The 22,257-nt window shown below is 37.8% G+C and overlaps 1 protein-coding gene across 4 annotated transcripts in view; it reads left to right on the forward strand.

Annotated features, from left to right (window-relative positions):
* trappc9 (trafficking protein particle complex subunit 9) overlaps positions 1-22,257 on the forward strand; it is a 230,048-nt gene that overhangs the window by 24,526 nt on the left and 183,265 nt on the right. For all 4 annotated transcript variants that reach the window (XM_085262049.1, XM_085262050.1, XM_085262047.1 and 1 more), the window contains 4 exons: positions 1,344-1,487; positions 11,326-11,452; positions 12,721-12,866; positions 20,249-20,334. In XM_085262049.1, coding sequence (XP_085118175.1) covers positions 1,344-1,487; positions 11,326-11,452; positions 12,721-12,866; positions 20,249-20,334 — 503 coding nt within the window. The remainder of the gene's footprint in view (positions 1-1,343; positions 1,488-11,325; positions 11,453-12,720; positions 12,867-20,248; positions 20,335-22,257) is intronic.

Raw genomic sequence — 22,257 nt, forward strand, 5'->3', positions numbered from 1 at the left:
TTACACATGAATACTTTGAATTGATGGCCTCAGCGAATTAGTTTAAGCTAATTTTGTGCTTGTACAAGACGTTTGTGATCAGATCAGAGTTGGAGGAATTTGGCTCAAAATGAGTGCTAATTACTAATTATTCCAGACATCTCAGTAGGTCAGCGTGACCATCTGTTCATCATGTATCTCGACAACTGACTAATCTGCTTGAAACTTGGCAGGTGTATTTCTGGGACACGAGGAAGTGTAACGCTGAGTTAAAGTTTGTTTGGATGATTGGTTGTCAGATGTTGGTGTAGTTGTTCTTGTGCTTCCCCAGTTGCTGACTGACTGGTAGATGCTCCACTGTACATATACACACAGGCATGTTTTTCTCTGTCTTTCTGATTATTACCCAAAACGAGCCTTTACGGGTTTATGAAAAAAGAACTTGGAAAAAAAAAGAACTTAAAGAACTTAAAAAAAATATTTCTAACAATATTCATTGAATATTTCTTGCTTTTTGGTCTTTTGTTTCCTGTGACTGAAGTTTTCTCGAAGTGAATAACCCTGATTATCTCTTCATCATGGCACCTCTTAGCAGGTGGAAAAATATGAGGGGGAAATTCAGATTTAATGCGTTAGAAACAAAAAAACATGTGCATTGTCCAAAGACATGCATGCTAGGTTAATAGGTGATTCTAAAGTGGCCCCAAGTCTGAATGTGGTTTTTCTGTCTTTATGTGTTCACCCTTTGATAGACTGCCGACCAGTCCAGGGTGTACTGTCCTCCTGGTATACTCCTCCATCCAAACCACAATCCCGAGTTGGACAACGGGAGAAAATGAATTGATTGAGTTATAGCCAGTGAAATCCCTAATTTCAACAGGCATATGATAACAAGATATGTTTGATATTATTCCAACAAAATGATTCAGTGTTATGACCTAACTGTAGCTGACTTTATGACATTTACCTTTTGTGTTTAAAGCTGATCATCCAAAGATTGAGAAACAGCTTTTATTGAGTAACGGGGAGAGATCTTATGGAATATGTTTACAAAGAGCTTATACAGACAGGGTGGGAAATGTGTTAAAAGATAAAGATTAACGAATTAGCATCAGCATAATAAAACTCAACACCGTGCTGGCAGATATCAGCATAAAGATCTCAATACAATTTGAAAACAATATGGGAGATGATAATGTGAGTGTTTGACATGGGACAACAAAGATTTAGCTGATCTGCGTCAGGCAGAATATGTCTCTGATGCATGTGGACTAATCTGATTTGATATCTGCATAACATTAGATGTCAGCAATGAGCTTTGTAAATCTGACTTTTATTTTGTCATCTCTCTCCCTCTCCCCCAGGTACCCACAGAGGCTGGGCTGCTGTACAGATGCGCCTCCTGCATGAACTGGTTTACGCCTCCCGTCGCATGGGCAACCCGGCCCTGTCTGTGCGCCACCTGTCCTTCCTGCTGCAGACCATGCTGGATTTCCTGTCTGATCAAGGTCAGCTCACAAAACACAGTCAGGAGGAAACTTGAAATTGAGCAGAACAAACTAATGTTTCATTGCAGTATTGAAAACCTGTGTGGTGCTTTTCAGCTTCATGCCCTGCCTTTAAAAAAAAAAGAAAAAAAAGAAATCTAGACGCAGCCAACCTGTCCCCTGGTGATTGCAGCGTTATACCACGAGTTTTAATAGTATGTGATACACAAAGCCAGCTTTTTCTTGGCGGAAATGCAACATTGTGCTCTGACCAGAAATCCTGCGGCAGCAGCCAGGAGATGAAGCTGTGCAAGCCAGACTCTTCACTGGCCACACAAAAGAGGCCAGCGTAATCCCTGGTTGGCTACTATGAGAATTGATGGTGGGAGGGAGAATAAGGGAGATGAGGTGGGAACAAGATGAAGCAGACTCACAGTATAAAATATTAAATGTTAGCAAAGGGACTTCTGCAGCTCTGCCTAGGGTGTTGCTGGGGCAAGCCTTCTTAGAAACAGCTCTGCTGGAAAAAAAAATGTCAGTCTACAGCTTTACACACATCAAAGGGCAGAAAAGCCGTGTGATGTAATTACTACTTTGTTGTTGTATCACAAGACGTGAGCGGGTATTTTCTCCCTGAAGAAAGTGACCTTGTAAGCCGAGTTCTTCAGCAGTGCTTTCTGCTGCACTAAAATACCATTTCATATTTACTTTGTAACTTTTTGGGCTCAGAGCGCTGTCGGGTGGAGTTTTGGTGCCCTCCCTTTGATTGCCTTTACTCCCGTCAGCAGTGTGATATTAAAAGTACAAGGAAGAAGCGAGGTCTTGTGAAATAAGTCCCTTTTGATGTGTGCACATATGTCATAATAGGACAGCAGTTTACAATGTTCTCACTCCAAGTTTGATTCCTGAGCACATGTTCGGTGCATCATCATCATCAAAGTCACTAAACTGTACTTTTAAATGTAGTGAAACTGGACAGAGTGATAAATTAAACCAATTGGATTCATTCAAAGTTATAAAAGCATCTGTCTCCCCTGTCCAAACTTCTAAAACGGCCAGTAAAAAGCTTTACTTTATTTTTCAGTAGTGTGATGTCTTTCTTCTGTTGCCATGTCTTCTCATGACAAACATGTTGGCATATGTATCAAGAAAGACATGGCACCCATTTCACACATCCTGCCTTTACAAGGGCAAGCAATACCAAGTGTGAAGCATCCAGCTGTATGCTATGGAGCTGGCATTGCCCTCAGCTGCTATTGTGTACGCTGCCTGCTTTATGTATTTATTTATTGGATGGGAAGCTTTGACAGTTTAATAAGTGTTATACTGTCTCTCCCTTTTGAAATGAAGTGAAAACTTGTTCTCCTGTGTTTGACTGGTTCAGCTGTTTAGCTAGCAGAGCTGCTAATGCTTTAGCATCTTTTTTGCCATGGCATTTAAAAAAAAAAAAAAACTGAGGCAAAGTGGAAAACAGTTTGCTGGTCAGCAAAAGCTTGTCATTTGTGTTCGCTTAAACCAAAAATTCATTAATGTACAGTACTGTGAAAGTTCCCAGTTCCCCAATGTTAATAGACTGGGGATGTTTGTTTTTCCATTTATATGTAACTCACATAGGTGTTCGTATAGGGCTGTTCGATATAACGATATATATCAGATGACGATATAAAAACACATGAAAGAGTATGCAGAGTGTTTACGGATGAGAAGCAAAAAAGAGCCGCCAGGTGCTAAAAAATAAACCTTAGACTCAAACGTTAGAACAGACGTTTCCCCGCAGCACGCTGTGTAATAAATACTCACAAAGAAAACGACGGCCGTTGCAACCTATGTCTAAAAATGTGTAGTTTCAGGCATCGGTTAAAACACTCGACTCCAGGTACACGACGCCCAGCTGGACACACTTCTGCTAGCCGAGATTCACAGAATTTACAGAAAATGTTAAATTTTTGTGATTTATATCGTTATCGGGACGATGGATGTTTTATATCGGGATATGTGATTTTTGGTCATATCGCACAGCTCTAGGTTCATAACGTTAAAAAGATCTGAGAACCTTTAGATTATGGCTGCTGTTTCTTGGGACGGAGAGTTTGTAGTAAGAAATTCCCTCACTACTTAGTTGTCTCTTCGTAATTTGCAGTAAAGAGCCCTCTATTGAATCATGCCTTTAAATCGGTGTGTTGTTTTTAAGTGCAAACGTGTAGAGCAAAGGACACTATTGTTGTCACTGAGTTCACTTGCTTGTTATTTCTTTTGATTGATTAAGAAGTTTAAATATGGGCACGCACTTGTACTTCCATTATGTGCCTAATTTGACATGTTATTTCATTTTACCCAACTGGCAGTCTGATGAACAACAATGTGATAATTGCATTGAATGTTAGGCATTACTGGTGCTTGGTGGCACTGGTGTTTGTATGGCTTCCTAACTGTGTGGCATCCAGGACTTTGGAAAATCTGAAAGAGAGTTTTTGGGTAAGTCGTATTACTATTTCAAGAGAGTGGGTGAATCACGATGAACAATGATGCAATGTTTTCCTTGTTAAATTTCAGTGACCAGTGAAATTGCCTTGGCAAAAATGCTTCGTATCAGTTCCTGAACTGGTGCATTGATATTCTTTTCTTGAGTTTGCAGACTTGCATCATTAATTCAAAGGGCAGATTGACATTCAGATGTGATTGCCTGCATCAGATTCTCTGAACACGTGTTCTGTTACAGTCATCCTGAAGTTTGTTTTGAGAATTTAAATTGAATTAGCCAGCTGTATTCACATGCATAATTAACACCCAGAACACTGAAATGGGTGCATGGGTACAGCAGTAACTGTTTATATTTAGGCATAAACTTTACTACTTGTATATCATTATCAAGTTTAGTAAGTCAATAATAGTTATGTTTCTAAAGTTGTTCAGTGCATGCAAGGATCTTTGACAAATGGAACTTTCTGTGAATTACAAATACACTAAACTACAAAAATAACTGAAGTGAGGCCACTGATGCACCACACCAACTGTCCTGTCTTCTTGAGTTTACAAACAGGAGTTGTCTGAAAGGAGCAGCAACAGTGATTTATTTCATTTTATTCATACTGCTGCATAGTGACAAAAATGTGTATTTGTTTAGTACCGTTTGATTTGTTCTTTGGTGTGCTGTATTTGCTCCATATATCACCTTGGGTTTGGAGAATAGGACTGAGATTATTTGTCAACTATCACAATTTGCTTTAATAGTTGTAGTGTAGTTAATCTTTAAATAGTGGACTTATGCATGTAGCATGGCTTATTATGGATGTGTAACAGCAAAGTGCTGTTACAGGAAGTGATAGTGAACTAGAATGAGAACGTTACCGTGATTCAAACTGGGGACATGCAGCATTTTCAGGATGTTGGGTCAAACAAAAGCATACTTCTAGGTTACAGCATGCAAACTAGGTGTTTCCCGTGGATTTCATTTAGTACTTTTTTTTTTTTTTTTTTTTTTGCTGTCAGTGATCAACTGCAAGAAGTTGTGACGACCATTTTTAAGACGGAGATTTCCTGTTGGAAGGCTGATTCATGAAGGTTTGCAAATAATTGCTGTCTAATTTAGAAATGCAGGCATATCACCAACACATTGCAATCAATCTGCAGTACGGTACTTAATTACTCCCAGGAAAAAGTAATTTGTTAATACTTAATTTTCATGTTACTCTGTAAAATAACCTGAAACGCATTGCCTCATAATTACCGGATAAGAATATAGACCTGAGGCTACAGTCTCACACACCAACAGAAATCCCTATCCTAATAATGATACACCTGCTTAAACGTAAGCAACACATTTATGCCATTTACATTTGTGTGTGGTTACCTCAAGCCATTGGCTTGACCAGTATCTTGATAATTATCTGTGTTGCTAATGTATGCCATTCAGAATTCTCTTTATTGTTATTTTTACTTAGTCATATTGAAGTAGACGTATATACATTTTGTTGGGCACCACTTGTTTTTCTGGATAGCCATTGAGTCTATGGGTGCTGGCTTAGATCTGTGCTATCAGCGTTTCTTTTTTAACTTTGTTGGTATCTTGTAAATAAGCAGAGAGGAAGTGTTTCTTTGTCAGCAAAAATGGTTTACTATGCATACACAGTTTTGTAAACTAAAGCAGAAGTAAGTTTAATATGGCTTACCTTATATAGTATGTACTTATAAAGTTGTATAGTGAGTTATTCTAGAGAAATTGTCACTTAAAAAAAAATTGTAGTGTTATTTTTTAAGATTCTTGTTTAACTTATGCTATTTTTGTAACTACTGGCATTTTGTTAGCAATACAGACACAAAAATCTAAATTATTCCTAAAACTGTTGACACATGTGTCTGTTGCTTCCCAACAGTTTTCATTTCACTATATTATTTAATAAGTCTCTCTCTGAATATAATTCTTTTGTCTGCGCTATCATTAAAGTTACTTGAAGCTCTAGTCTCACTGCTTCCTTGTAGTGCCTATAAATAAATAAATAAAAACAGAAAAAAAAAGAATGTGTCTTACAGCAAATACAGAAAACACCTGGGTGGCTTTAATTAAACGGATCTGTTTTTATTGCGTCATCTTTTTTAATTGGCTAACACTATTATTCAGTCTGGCATCAACTTATTGTTAGCATTGTTTCTCAAAACATAAACAAGACAAATGACTGATTTAACAGTGAGTCTGTTGCTCACTGTATGATAAGTGAGATTTCTGTCAATGCCAATCTGACTGTTCAGATGGATTTTTCATCCATCCATCCAGGGTTGGGTCACGGGGGCAGGAGTCTAAGCAGAGAAGCCCAGACCTCCCTCTCCCCGGCCACCTCTTCTAGCTTGTCTAGCTTCTACCAAGGCAACAACAGGCTTGCTGAGATATAATCCTGCCAGTGAGACATGCCTGGAACACGTCACTCAGGAGGCTCCCATTTTAAATAATAAAAAAAAAAGCTGGAAAAGTAGGTGGCAGTAAAAGGAAACAGCGGGAGGAACATTTTGCAACTAAACGGGTTGGTTTTGGATTAAGAACATAATTGGATATAAGGAGACCATCCCAGAGTTTTTCATTATAGATAGAGATGGGTAGAGGTTCACCAGTTTACAAATTGTTGAACAGTCTCAAAATAATGTTTCTCAAAATAAAATTGCTAAAACTTTGATTATCCCATTATCTACTGTACACAACATCACCAGAAAATTCTGAAAATATGGTGAAGTCTCTCCAAGAAACAAGGCCATATTGAATATGTGTGATCTTTTAGCCCTACTCCAGCCTTCCTATTCTGGTATTTTAAAGAGTACTTAGCAGAAATAGTAAGCAACCTAACTAATAGGGTTGCAAACTCTCAGCAAAAAAAACAAAACAGGGAACCCCCCCCCCCCCCACCTCATGATTCTTAATTGACGTAATCAACTTTAATTTGATGCAGTGTGGGGGAAAAAAAATGCACAGAAATAAATTATTTTTCAAAAAAAATAAATAGATTCAACATCTTTCTTCAACAGAATTGCAGACTGCACAGATGGTATCTTCCCAAACGAAAAAGTACTATAGCTTGCTAGGGTATATTGGACTTAATAGTTACTATATACAGTAATGGACTTCTATACACTTTACATCAGATTAAAACTTTGGGTGTAAGATTCAGATAATTATTTAATGAAAGCTAGACATTTTAAATGAGAATAAGAAAGAAAAGTATGTCTTTCTGCCCCCTTTTCCCTGTTAATGCCCTATCGGCCCCCCTGGCTATACTTTGCTAGATCCGCCCCTGAACAGTTACCAGCCGTCAGCTACGTAGAAAGGGATCCTGGTGTAGAAAGTAGGGGTGCAACGATACACAAAATTCGTGGTTCGGTTTGATATTTTTTCGATACAAAAGAAAATGTTCATGCCTTTTTAATTTGTCATTTATTAAAATTATAAATATATATTTTAATTCAAAAGTAAAGTTTTTAAATTTAATGTTGCTGAAACAACAAAGTAATAAAAAAATATATATATCTGATTGAGGAATCACTCATCTTTGAAAAAGAGCGTTTATTACAGAGAAATGGCTCTTTCCAAAATAAAAGCTATACTATCCGCTTCTTCTGGGCTATATTCTCAGCAGCATATTAAACATATCAGGTCCCCATAAGGAGAATCATGTGCTAACAGCTGTCTAAATGACTCGGGTAAAGTTTGTAGCATCTGTGCTTGTTTTTGTCTGCTTCCACTTGTCTTTGCACTAGGATGATGTCGGAGTAAATGTGCAGTCATATTCGTTGTGTTCCCACTAGTGCTGTCAGCATTAATCTCGTTGAAATGACGTTAACGCCACAACACGGCAAATCTCCGTTAACGAGCTACCGCAGATCGCCCCATGCGTGGGGCTGGACGGCCAACACATTAACGAGCTAACTGCGCTAACACACTAGTTCCCACCAATGTAATTGAGCATTGCATGGCACATCCAACATACTGTTTTATTTTAGTCCATGACGCGCTTACCTTCAGAGTCATGCTTCACATGAAGACCAAGATAGTTCCAAAGGCCAGATCTGAATGAGGGTGGGGGAGGTTCAATTTGCCATGTTGCAAGGAGAGCTTAACTTGTGTCTCGCTAGCTTGCCCTGCGCTCAGTGAATCTGCGTTCGACTACTCCGCCTAGGCTGCACTGTCGAGCGCAGATCCACTGAGCGCCCAACACAGACAGCATCGTCAGAAGGAAAGTTGATAAAATAAATTAAAAATTTTGTATTGTTCGATACATATGCGTACCGAACGGAAAGCACTGTATCGAACGATTCAATATCGATACAAGTATCGTTGCACCCCTAGTAGAAAGTAATATTAAATAAATTCTAAAAATCAAATTCAAATTTTATTTGTCACGTACACAGTCATACACAGTACGATATGCAGTGAAATGCTTGGACAACTGCTCGTGACCTAAAGAAAACAAAAAAGGAAAAGGCTATGAATAAGATAGGAAATAAATATGAAAAATTAAAAAGGGTAAATTTTACTAGGAAGGAATAAAATATAAATTAAGGTTAAAAAGGAAATAACTCTACAACACAAATTAGAATGAAGGGTAAATTTAACTGGGAAAGAATAAGATAAAATATATAAATTAAAGTTGAAAATAAAATGACTGTACAACAAAATACACAATACACAATATAGAACTATATAAGAATGTATGAAGAAATATAAATAAATATATACACAATAACAGCAGCTGTACAAGTATTAACTGGAAATGAAGAATATAATGTCCAGTGTTGTGCAATCCACATTATGTCTTCTGCAGTGCAAATATGCTTAAAGTGATTATCAAGGTAACAACAGATTATCAAGGTTAAACGTGCTGCTGTTGTTCAGCCGCTGGTTTCTTCTTTCTGGTGCAAAGTGGGCCAAAAACAAAGAAGAGAGATGGACTCGCGACAGAAAAGCTGATCAGCTGATCATTAAGCAGTTTCATGATTGAAGTAGCAGCAGGAGAGGGAGGGAGAGAGAAGAGGCACTCGCTCCATATATCGGTTGTTAAGCTTAAAGCGGGAATGCTTTACAAACATTCAGAGATGAACTTACACACTTGCTTTATTTCTCTCTGGGATCACTTCCTCGGAGATGAAATGCCGGTTTGGTAGCGAGGCTGCAAATACACACAGCTGCTCTATCACGTGAGCACACTGCTCCGACGTACTATGGTTATGGGCTGAGTTACACCATGTCGCAAGTTTTGTGAGGTGCTTTTTTGATATTTAATGGATCGGATTACATTTTTTATTTCTCTCCGATATCTGATCCAGTAATTTACGTCAGTATCTGACCGATACTGATACGTAATATCGGATCGGTCCATCTCTAATCTTCACACCATAGAAAATTGCCTTCAGATGACCCCAAAGATAAAAGTCTAAGTGGGTCAGATCGGGAGACCTTGGGGGCCATTCAACTGGCCCACGACGACCAATCCACTTTCCAGGAAACTGTTCATCTAGGAATGCTCGGACCTGGCACCCATAATGTGGTGGTGCACCATCTTGCTGGAAAAACTCAGGGAACGTACCAGCTTCAGTGTATAAAGAGGGAAACACATCATCATGTAGCAATTTCAAATATCCAGTGGCCTTGAGGTTTCCATTGATGAAGAATGGACCCACTATCATTGTACCCCATATACCACACCAAACCATCACTTTTGTTGTTCCAACAGTCTTGGAGGGATCCATCCAATGTGGGTTAGTGTCAGACCAATAGCGGTGGTTTTGTTTGCTAACTTCACCATTCACATAAAAGTTTGCCTCATCACTGAACAAAATCTTCTGCGTGAACTGAGGGTCCTGTTCCAATTTTTCGTAAGGTGTCTTGCGTTGAAATCTGCTTCAATGACCCGGTTACTGCGTTCACCAGATATCAACACAATTTTGATCCGCTCCTCACGTGTTAACCTCTTCGACATGTCAATGGCTGTGAACAAAGAGAAACCTCATGAAAGAATAAAGTTACGTTGAAACCAAGCACACCATTGTTTTTCTTGTGACATTACCAATAAGTTTGATGTGTCACACGGCCCTCTTCCTATGGAAAAAAAAAAACAAAAGTTGTATCCAAGATGGCCGACTTCTAAATGGCCACCATGGTCACCACCCATCTTGAGGAGTTTGCCCCCTCACATATACTAATGTGCCACAAACAGGACTTTAATATCACCAACCATTCCCATTTTATTACGGTGTATCCATATAAATGGCCCACCCTGTACAGTCCATTCTCTTTTGAGCTGCTTTTAAGCATCTTTCTTGTAGTCGTCGTTCCAACTCAGGAACCTGTTTTGATTTGTGGACCTGGAAAATAGCGTCGCGCTCCCACAATACATTGCGGCGTGACGTCAACTCCAAAGCCCTGTTAGCATTTCTATTCAGTCTACAGCTTGTATAAAATGTTTTTCTATCTATAAGTTATCTTTAATTTTTTAATTTATACACCTTTAATAAAGTCTGTAATATAGTCTGTTTGAAATGTGATGTTAACAAATTTATTGCAATCAGCATTGTTGTGATACTTAGGTTAAATTCTATTTAATGACATATTTAACACCAAGTTAGTTGCTAGTAAAAGGATAAACACTCAGAGCTGATACTAGTCTCTTCTGGTTGTTAAGTTCACTAATGTTAATTATTGATATAAGCAAAAGACAATTTGTTGCTAGATGCAGTAACATTATTCATTAATGTATTATTATATATAATTATTGTCTGCTCCACTCTCCCTTTTTCTTCTTCCTTTTTTCACTCTGATCATAACTGGTCTTTTCATTAAGTGGCTCTTTTTGTTTTCATTTGGTTTGGTTAACCAGAATGATGCACACCACTTACAACAATCCTGCTGTCATTGCAAACTACACTACCTGGGTACTTCAAGAAGGTGTCTGTCTTGCTTGCTGGCTAGCAGAGTCTACGAACATGACCATCTGCCATTACAAAAAGCCTGTCAAAGAACCTCCCCTTACATACTCCTAATCCTCCTAAAGGCACACAGATGTGTATAAAATATTTCCAAGTCTTCCCTTAGTGGACACACTTGTAAGAAGTACATCCTGTGGCTGGGTGAGCAGGTGTTGATGGTACAATTTATAAACTATAATTTTTCTTTAAGACTGGGGTTGTTAGTGCTGAGAGGGAATAACTCAGAAGTCAGTAATGATGCCATTTAATTTATGTTGGACACAAAGATGAGTCCTCTACACTGGTGCTCACATCATGTTTGTAATTGTTACTTTCTTGTCCTTGACAGAGTTATGTTTAGTTTGCTTTAGGGGCATGGATTTTTTTTCACTGTGATGCGCTCTTACATTTATAGAGAAGAAAGAAGTCACCCAGAGTCTGGAGAACTACACCTCCAAGTGTCCTGGTGGAATGGAGATTATCACCCTTCCTGATGGCTTGAAGCTACCTCCAGTGCCCTTCACAAAGCTCCCTATTGTTCGGTAAGGTGGCAGTCTAGTTAATGTTACTCCAGCGTGGCTCGATTTCTTTCTTTAAAAAGAAAAAAAAAAAGTAAGATGTTGCCTCTCCAGTGCACATTTTGTCACAACAAAATAAGTGAAATGGATCCACATTGGTTTATGCTTTCTGTCTGGAGAGACTGCTGTCCCTGAAGTTAAACGGACTTTTTGTTATACTTTGATCAAGTGATCCCTTCACTTTATGGTTTGATGGTCAGACGCTTGAGAGATGAGTTACAATGTTTTAAATTAATGTTAATTATTGCCACACTGCTTGCAATAAAATTAGATTAGTTTAGCCTTTGTCTCCCCTGACAGAAATTTGTCTTGGACAAATGAGTGGGACATCGCACATAAAATAGCATAACATTAAATTCACACACACACTCATAATTTTGTCATTGAAAAGTTTAACTGATAATTGATGATTTACCACATACTCTTCAAATATGCGCTTCAAGGGGAGACGAATGGCGCAGACCAATTGTCTTTCCGGTCATTTAATCAAATTTTGAATTGTCCTATAAATTAGTAACATAATGCTTTTATCCACATCATAAGCCCTAAGCTTTCTTTAAAAAAAGTTATTCAAGCACTGACTGATTCGTTAACAAGCATACTTCATATGGTGTAACTGACAGTCATTGAAGTGAAGGAAACTTTGGCGAATGTCTAAATACTTAACTGTTGTCACTTCAATTTTTTCTCCACTAATTCAAAGCAGACGGTGAGCTCCTGTAGGTATCAGATTGAAGCTAATTTCATTGGTTTTAGTTTCTGCACCACCACTGCACAGTCCCTTTCCTTATTTTATTTTTTTATTGTTTTTATAAATAACTTAAGATTCAGATATTTCTGATTCCTGCAATTGTTTGTGTATAATGTAAGGAGTGGAGTACACACTTTCTTCAAGTTCCTGTACTTTTTTGTTTTGCTGAACTTGTAACTTTTAACAACGAATAGTACCATAATTCTCTCTAACAGTGTGCTCTAATAAATATGAATGTTCATCACAAACACTTTGAAATACCATATATGACATAAGCAGTTGTAAATAACTTTATTTAAAAGGTTGCCTAGATATTGGGCGACGCGTTGAGGGTGTTGAAAGCATTATATAAATGCAATCTATTATTATTATTATTATTATTGTTATATTGCTGCCATGTCAAATTATCATTAAGGAACTTTAAACCTTGAATACTTGTGGAAAAATACGGTAACCCATGCCACTGTTTCTTCGTCGATAGATCTGTGAAGCTCCTTAATCTGCCCGTCAGTCTGCGGCCCCATAAAGTGAAAGGCCTGCTGGGACAGAATATATCCAATGCTAGCCCTTTCATCTACTCACCAATCATCATGCACAACAGAGGAGAGGAGCGTTGTAAGAAAATAGGTAAGTCCAATTAGGATTTTAGTGAAGATGCCACCGTGTTGGGTCATAGTTGAAGTGTCCAAACCTGGTTTCAAAAGCGAGTCAATCCACATAGACTCCCATAGATGTTTCCAGTCTGGTACAAAAGCTGTGAAATGGTGGGGACTGGTAACCCTCAAAGTGAGGGGCACGGCTGTTTTGATTGGCAGTTATGCTGACATAAGCTGCTGTCGCTGTTTGTGGTGCCTTTTGGAACATTTGAATGGAATTATCAGACAAATAATCTAGCTTTTAAGTCTTAGTCAGTTCCTGATCCAAAATCTTCTTCTGTTCCCAAAATCAAAACTGTGGCATCACTGAGAGTTAAAAATGGCCTTAATTCTTTCATCTGGAATAAAATGATCAGTGAGTCTGCTCTTTCAGATGTTGTAATAAAGTTTAACATCCGGGGATCCATGAACAACAGGAGTTATGAAGTTTAATGGAGTTAGAAGTCAGCCCTCCTTGCTTTCTTTGCAGCCATTGGATAAATATCAGACGTTGCAGAAACTGAAAATGTCTGTAGTGTTGATGTTTAGAAATCAGAGCTATTAAAAAGGTGCCCGAGGAACAGACATCTTGTCCTATAGTCCCCATATAAAGTGGGACACCTGGTCAGTCTAGTCACAAATGGCTCGTTTCAGTCCTGAATGCCACCTGCACTGTAAGATTTGATCACCTGCCTCCTAACTTTGCCACATGAAGCTTCCTGTTGTTTGGATTGTTTGAAGTTTCATTTACAAAAATGTTACCAAAGGGGGAAAACAGGAATTTCACACTGCGGAGCTTCAAGTGCTGCTGTCGAAATTAGCAAACAAAAGCTAATTTAGGGGAGACAGTAGGCGTATTAGAGGATTACTTATTGTTCAAAGCATTTTCAAAACAATTAGAAAGATTAATTTTACAGCTCCTTATGGCATGAGAAAAGAGAGCTGTTGGACAAAGTTAACCATTCTAAACCAGTGCAGTCAGTGTAAAAGGCAGTAAGTTGTGGGTCAGCAGGTTACTGAGATAATAAATTAGGAAAATATTGGCTTTTTAATGTGACAATGCAAATGATAATTGTGATGCTGTCTCTGGATGACAGTCTGTATTGTTTAAGCTGAGACTGAGATCTTTCAACATGCTGCAGTGCTGTGTTGGCTAACTTTACATCAGTCTCCAAACTTAGCAGTTGTCTATTTCATTTGAGTTCTCCACACTTCTCGAAGGACATTCAGGATGTTGTGTGTTTTGTGACTTGAGAACGCCACGATGCAGGATTTTCAAATTGATACCGTAAGTGTATGTAGTTAAAATGTCAGACGAGTTTAAATCTCCGTGGCCTTGACCTAAAGGTCAGAAGTCAGCTTGAGAAGAAGGTGATGTTGGATTTTGAAATTGACACTACAGGTGTTTGTACTAGGAGGCTGAGGGCTGCTGGCAATTGCAGGTATTTTTAGAAATTGTTACTTCAAATTACAAACTTGGCAAAACAAGACATCAACCTGTCTGGATTTTTGACGTTTGATAATAGGAGGTTCATCTTAGAAGCTGAAAACACAAGTTGTCATATAAAACCACAGATCCTTTTCAAGGACAATGGCACATAGCAAAAGGATTAAATTCGATTAAATTCTCTCATTTACAGTGTCAAAAAAACTGCTTTAAAAATGTTTCTCATCTGGGGGAATTAATGACTATTAACACTTTTAAACAGGCCCAGAAACTAAGCTTTGGTCCAGTCTTTGGTTCTAATTTCATATGCTGACCATATATAATTTAGTATAAAAGATGAATGCTGCTGATTGTTAAATACAGTATTTCACAGTGGGGTGCAGTAACAGCCCCTAACATCTTATCTCTAAAATGTTTATTAAAAAAATATTCTAACGGGACATGAGAGACAGTTTAACAAACACTGGAATGTTTGACTTTTGTTTACTCAAGTAAAAGTGAAAATGTACAGGCTCTGAAATGCAGCTCTTTGAAGGACATTTCTACCATTTTTTTCTTTCAAAGCTAACTGAATCTTGTTGCTATATTAATATAGTACTAAAATAAATGAGAAAACATGGGAATACATAGTGTTATTTTTTTAATTTTGCGTTAACACCTTAATAGAATCATGAGCAAAGTCGAGGGTTAAATTGAGATGGGGCAACAGGTGAGGCAACCCTAAAATCGGTTGTAGTGGCTTTGTGTGGGGAAAAGAATCACAATCCGGTCTTTAAGTGATGACGTGATAAACCCTGCTTCCGGGCCCAAACTACTCTGCGTTTAATAAGGCTGTTGTTATTTTTAACATGTTTTTATGATTTGCATCTTCTGTTTAGTCAGTGATCACTGCTGGCCTCTCTGTTTTTATTACCGCTAATCATTTTAAAACTCAGTTTTTAAAACCTTATGATGTAACTACAGCCCAGCCCATGCAGCAGTATATTAATGACTAACTTGACTGACCTTGTATTGTGGATGGATTATCTCAGTTGTTCTCCTGACTGAAGTTTGGTCCACTTACGGTATCCTGTCCCGCGATTCCATTTGTCTCTAACCATCGGGAACCGTCACGTTAACTTTTACAGAGTGGAAAAAAGTTAGCGTTCATCCTCCCTTCACTGTGTTTATGTTATGCTAACATAGCTGTGTCGCTAGCAATCACATAGCACATCATTTTAAACCAGCTAGCCCAACTTCAGTAAACCTACAAACGTCACTGCTGTTTACTTTCCTGTCTTCATTTATGTTGGAAGTGATAGCAGAGCTGTGCGTTTAAATTTTTCAGAGTCTCTCAGTCAGTACATGGCATATCATGTTTAGGTGGAATCTAGCGAGCTAACTTCTTGCTAACTTGTAACTCTGTTAAATTGAATAAATTCTGTTTTCATGGATGCCTGGATGTTAAACTCAATTGCTACACCTGGTAAAGCAGCAACGCTGATCATTTTATTAAAGATGAAAGAATTTAGACAGTTTTTCAACTCCCAGTAATGCTGCAGTGATCGTTTGACTTATGGACCTGCAGCGTAGTTTGGGCCCAGACATAGTTAATGACGTCAGACTTCAGGACCGGATATTTTCTGCTGTGAGCTCTAGCAGATTTTCTTTGTGGACAGGCTTTGATCAGCCAGCCTCTGTTGGTGATGCTGTTGCTTTGAATTAATTGTGTGAATAAACTGAAGTATCATTTCTGCTACACTTGACATAACCCAACTATGACCGTGAACACAAAGTCCTTTACTGTAAATTCCCCACAGTATGACAAGCTAACGTACTTATTCCATGCTAAAGTGGCCTGTATTTTCCTGCAACCTTTGTATAAGACAAAGTTAGTATACCACAGTTTGTTTTGCAGGACAACATTAAAGCAACACAACTTCACGTCATATACAGATCCAATATCTGATTTTAAAAAACAAGGACATTTAGTGACAGCTTTAAATTTCCAGTTTGTCAAATGCCACTGAGCAGCATTTACCTTAAAATTTAACCTTTCTTGTCTTTCCTACATCTTCCTCCACCTCTGGCTGAAGTTAGCTCACACTCTTCTCTCCCTGGGAAATGCAGGACACAAACATTTTGTTTGCTAATATTTTTTGGGCTGTTAAGAGATGTTGTATTTGACTTTACCTGCCAATTTAAAACAAAACAAACAAAAAAACATTACTCCCTTTATCCTCACTCCTCTTCTGTAACGCTGGTTAGATGCTAAAGTACCGTGACCAGAATTTATGGACATCTGCACCAAAAAAATGCTTTTTAGAGTAATTCTGGCCCAGCTTTGCCCCGAGTATAGTAGTATTAATGATGCATAAATTATGTTTTTTCTCTTTCATCTCTTTGTGCATGATAAGCTGATGATAGACACATCAATAGGATTGTGTCTTATGCATACTTGCCAACCTTGAGACCTCAGAATTAGGGAGACATTCAAAGGGGGGGTATACATATACAAACAACTTGAATTTATTTATTTAAAGTAAGTTAAATGTCACCATTATAGCTGTCCCCCAATTATTTAATCTATTCTAATAACTTTAATCTCAGCCACAGCGATTTACTCAGGAACTAATAAACTGAAAAACGTCAAACAATAACATTTTGAGGTTATCTAAGTGACTTATCATGTTTAACCTGAGTAGCGAAAGACCGCGGGGGTTTGAAAAGGATGTGCCGGGAGTTCGCTGTTCTCGTCGGCTCAGCTACATTTGAAGTTTACACACCCACATTCTCGCCTGAAAATATGCTAAAAGTTTATTTTGCGACCCAGAAAGAGTAATAAGAGTAATATTAAAATGAAATAAAACTTTCCCTCAAGTAAATCTGTTTTGAAAATGTAATGAGTAAAAAGCACAAATGTGTTTAAAAATGTAGGGAGTTAAAGTAGAAAGTTGACAAAAATAAATACTTGAGAAAAGTACAGATGCCTAAAAACTCTACTTCAGTACAGTAATATGAAGTATTTGTACTTCATTATAAGCAGCTGAGGTGGGAAGTAAAAAGAGTTTTGAAAGAGATGAAGTCTTTGTAGATATGTGCTGAATATCAATGGTCACTTGAGGAGCTAAGACTGAAGCAACACAAATAAGATGGAAGCAATCCACTTTTTTTCCCCTGTTTTCTGAGGTGTATTTCACACTTAATTGGCTGGCTATAAGAGTATGCCTGTGAGCCAGACCTGAGGTTGTGTGGGACTTTCCAGACATTCATATTATAGATGTCTTTCTTTTGACTAGCTTAATTTCCCAGGGTGCATGGCTGCAGTTTGCCTTCCATAAATCCCTTTTCCTGCCAGGGTCTGAGGTAGGATTTTAAGGCCCTCTTTTGCAAGTCTATTTACAGCAAAGGGCTCTCCAAATGGACTAGAATGTGTTACATTTCAAAATGGAGATGGGACTACTGCAGCAGTATTTCAATGCGTTTAACCCCCCACCCCCAGTACTTCAAATATCTTATTCAGGAATCATGGATAGTTTTCTCTCAAAGTTGGAGAAATGTTTTCTGTCAGGTTCTCAGTGCCTGATGAATTTCTCTGATCATTTCCTGACTGTTTGGTACTTTGAAAATCTTTTTCAGAAACCATAATGTGAGCACACCTTTTACCCCTGCCCTTTAAAAACCTTTTTCTCTGGAGTCTTTTTAATTAAGTTCTAGTATAATTTGATCTCAATATCACTGCTGGTAGCTCATCACAACAGCTTAATAAATTTCTTTCTGTGAACTAACAATGACCCATTTAAAAAAAAAGAAAGAAAGAAAAAGAAATCCATCAAGCCTTAAAGAGCGCATGCATCAATTCAAATTACTGTGGATTTTGTGCCACACAATCTGTATTCATAACATGGCCCACAGTGTGTTTACTGTTGTGTTACACAGCTGTAGCGGTTTCTCAAAAGAGTCTTTAACAGGTCCACTCTGATAACATTAACACACAAGGATTTCTTTTCTTGTTTCTTTCAAATACTGTAGTCTAGTCAAAGCTGCTGGTATCTCAGAGATACTTGTGTATGTTGCAGCAACGGGAAGACTGCTCTCACTCATAAATCATCATAACTTAGCAAATTATTGTGGTTAATGCTAAACATATCCAGTTAATGTTGGACCTGACAGGTACCCATTCCAGCCGTGCCGTTGTCCTGCGACCTGTTTGTCATTCGTATTTGTGCCATATGGATTCATGTCAAAATATGCTAGCAAGTCAGATTAAATTTAATCATAATATTGATTTGAAAAAAATGACCTAAATTTCCTCTGACATTAGCCCATTTGCAACATCATTGTCCATTATTACCTCCACCAAGGACTTAATGATTTATTGGTTGACTGATTGGTTGCTGACAAAAAGCCTTGTAACTTTAAAACTATGATTCCTAGTGTGGTGCATGTTGTCAGAATATAGAAAGTTCTCTAAAAACACTTGGATTTGATGTTTACCTCTGACCTCTCCTTTAAAGTCTACTTTAAAGTCAATAGACTAATAAAAAGGTCAAAATTATAATAATGCTACATGCTGTTTCTTACTGCTATTGTTTATATAACATTGAGGTATATAGAGGAATGCTATATGGGGATTCTAAATATGACATTATAGTTTGCATTGAAATTTAATGTCATAATTGACCTCTCACCTCATTTTTACATTTCACAACTGCCTTTCTTTCAACTTGACCTCAGAATTAAAGTATCATCAAGAGAACGGGCTGCCTAGTTAATTAGAAATATTCTGTAGTGTAATATTATATAATAAACTCAAGTTATTGAGTTTAGTGCTTCATGTTAAGTATTGTAAACATCATTTTCATAATGATGGCTTCATAATAGCCATTCAGTTGATGCTTATAGCTGTGCCACACAGTACAAGCATTACCAAAGCTTTTGAAACATTGGGTTATCATATAGCCCGACGGGCGGGGCTGAGATAGATTTTGGTCGCCCGACCGGAGATATCGCTAGCTCCGGGACGTCGGGAGCCCTGATTACTTGCAGCTTAAGTAACCATCAGAATGGTGTTGATAACTCACAAACCAGTAAATAAACAGAATTCATTGCTTTTAGAAATGGAAACCTATGAATTAAAGTTTATACTGTCAATATTTGCAAAATTGTAGTTTATCAAACTCGCTATCATTATGTTTGAAAATATAGAAGTGTGGTTGGAGCATCACTGGTCACTCAGAAGGTCAAGGGAAGAACAGGAAATCTGTGCCGCTTTGACGACCACAGGAATCAAATTTACAGCCTTTTTAGAGTCACTCTGGGCCCTTGTACACTTAAAGGTGTGTGTTACAAGCTCAACAAGAGGATCTGCTCTTCTGCTCTGTCCTGTTTCTTGTCTATTGGAATGTGTCAGTGCGTAGCTGTTGCCCATTTGTCATGGTTAGTGTGACTGATTGTCAGCCTCTTACAGGTTTTCTCCCCCTTTTACTGAGAGGTCATGGAAATTAGTTGAACCATTAGATCCAAGCAAATGCGTACAAGCTAGTTTTAGGCACAGATTGCTTACTGTTGGGGAATCACAGGTTTTAACAGCATACGAAAAGAAAACAAGTTCCTTTTGTAATCTGTCATCTAATCAAAAAAGTGATATACGTTTTGTGTGGCATTGTATACGTCATCACTGCTTAGCTGAAAAATCCAGGACGTTTTTCTTTAATTAGCTTCCTGTTTGGTAATGAAAGAAAAAGATGCAACAAACTGATTGAACAGCTGAAAACGTATATCAAGCAGGAATGGAAAAGTCTTGGTTGTTTGTTTGTTTTTTTTAAACAGTGATTGTTGCCTTTGGTCATGAATGGCGTCATAGTGTTATGGTGGATTTTACCATTAATTGCACCTGGGTTTTAATACCACTAAAATCTAATGTTTTTATGTCCATCTTTCTCTAGATTTCCAGTGGGTTCAAGGGGATGTTTGTGAAGTGCAGCTCATGGTCTACAACCCAATGCCTTATGAACTGCGTGTAGAAAACATGGTAGGTCGATTTATGACTCTTAACCTTAACAAGTGCACCATAATCATGGTAAATATCAAAGCACAGAAAGTAGTTGCTATAGTAATAAGTTCTTAATAACACTGGTTTTCAGTTATTCTTGTTTGCTTAGTTATCCTACCTTAAAATCTTTCTTTTTTCTGACAGTGAGTTTGGGAATGATTGCATTTGATTGTGAGAGCTCTTCTTCCTCCAGTGAGAGATCCATCTCGTGATGCTTGTATTGCTTTATTCACCATCCTTTCAGAGGTCGGCCGTTGCCTTTCCTTTTCTGTACTGAGAGGAAAAAATATTTTAAAGTGGACATGAAACACATATCATATATAAAGGCTAATTTACACTATAGAGCCATACTCTCTAAAACGTACACATATTTAACGCTGCCTGTGAAGCTGGATTTAAGAACTCAGTGCTCAAGGTTTTAACCAACCAGCACAGTCAACCTGCCAATTATTGTGTTTATTGGCTGGTTGATGCTAATAGTGCTTAAACTGATGTAAGTCTAACTTTAGGCACTTATTTCTTAAATGCAGCTTCACAGGCAGCGTTAAATATGTGTACGTTTTAGAGAGCAACACACCATGATGTCTTTATACAGACGTCTAGTGTTTCATTTCTACTTTAAAAGAGACCATTTTAACCATTTTAATATTTAATAGTCAATGTATCTCCAGCTCATGCATAGATCTCTACGTCTTCAACATCCATTTCTAACTTACAAACATTGTCACTCTTGCTTTTTTTTTTTCATGCACACATGTTAAGCCACTTTATTAAGCCAAGGGGTGGAAAACATTTCCCAATAAATTGCTTTTCTTCCTGCTCATTGCTGTCTCTGTTTATGAATGCAGTGATGTGGGACCTCCTTGAAATGCAAAGCAATCCTAAGGCTCGATAAAAGGCCAGCAGGGGAAAGCCTTGCTTTATGCTGTTAGATAGCAGTGGCATACAGGAGTGTACACAATGCATTACATGTCAAAAGTGATGTTGCTTTAATTATTTGGAAAGTCGAGAACAAATTACCGTGAAAGTTTTGTGACAGAGCGTAAACAGTGACAGTGGACTCCTAATTGCGGAGGCCATCTCAGAGCTGGTGCCAAACAGACTTGGACAAGTCTTGCTGGTTGATTTAGCCATACTGCATCAACACATAATGGCACATGCTGTTACAGGAGACGCAGACAACCTGCAGTTTGGAACATCTGGTAACTCAAGGAATAGTCACAGTCCACTTGTCCCCAAATTTGCATTTCTATGTGTAACAAGCCAAATATTTGTCTGAGAAATATCATTTCTCTACACCGACTTTTAAGATATACCATACTGTTGACTTTCTGAAAAAAAACTAAACTAAACTAAATCAGCATCTTTAAGTCTGTGTAGGCTTTTAATAATGACAGAAGGTGACTGGACTCTTCAAGCTATTTGAAGACATTTCACCTTTCATCCAAGAGGCTTCTTCAGTTCATTCTTTAAAAACTTTAAAGTTAGAGATCATTAACATTTGGTGGCTGAACTACAACATTTCTTGTTGCCCCCAGTTTTATATAATCTTTCACAGTAAATGCAAAGTTGTGTGCATTTGTAAAAAAAAAAAACATATGAAAAAAAAAAGATTATTTAGTCTTTCTGCTGATTCCAGGAGGAATCCATATTCAAATATCTGGAAAGACAGCATCACTCTGGAATATGAGAAAACATTATACACATTTATGTTATCATCCAACAGATGATTCTTAAACCCTCAAACCTCCTCAGTGAAGTATAATGATGGTATATCAAAGATAAACTGAAAGAACAAAGGAGAAAAAAAAGTCACAGTTTCAGTCAGAATTTGTGGGTTAAATTGTGTGCTTAGAGTCAAACAAGCACAATAATTTTAATAGCACGAGTGTTTTTGTACAC

Source organism: Mchenga conophoros, linkage group LG22 (assembly GCF_057382185.1).
Source record: "Mchenga conophoros isolate Kocher_MC1m ecotype Shallow Benthic linkage group LG22, M_conophoros_male_GT1.1, whole genome shotgun sequence".
Taxonomy (NCBI): domain Eukaryota; kingdom Metazoa; phylum Chordata; class Actinopteri; order Cichliformes; family Cichlidae; genus Mchenga; species Mchenga conophoros.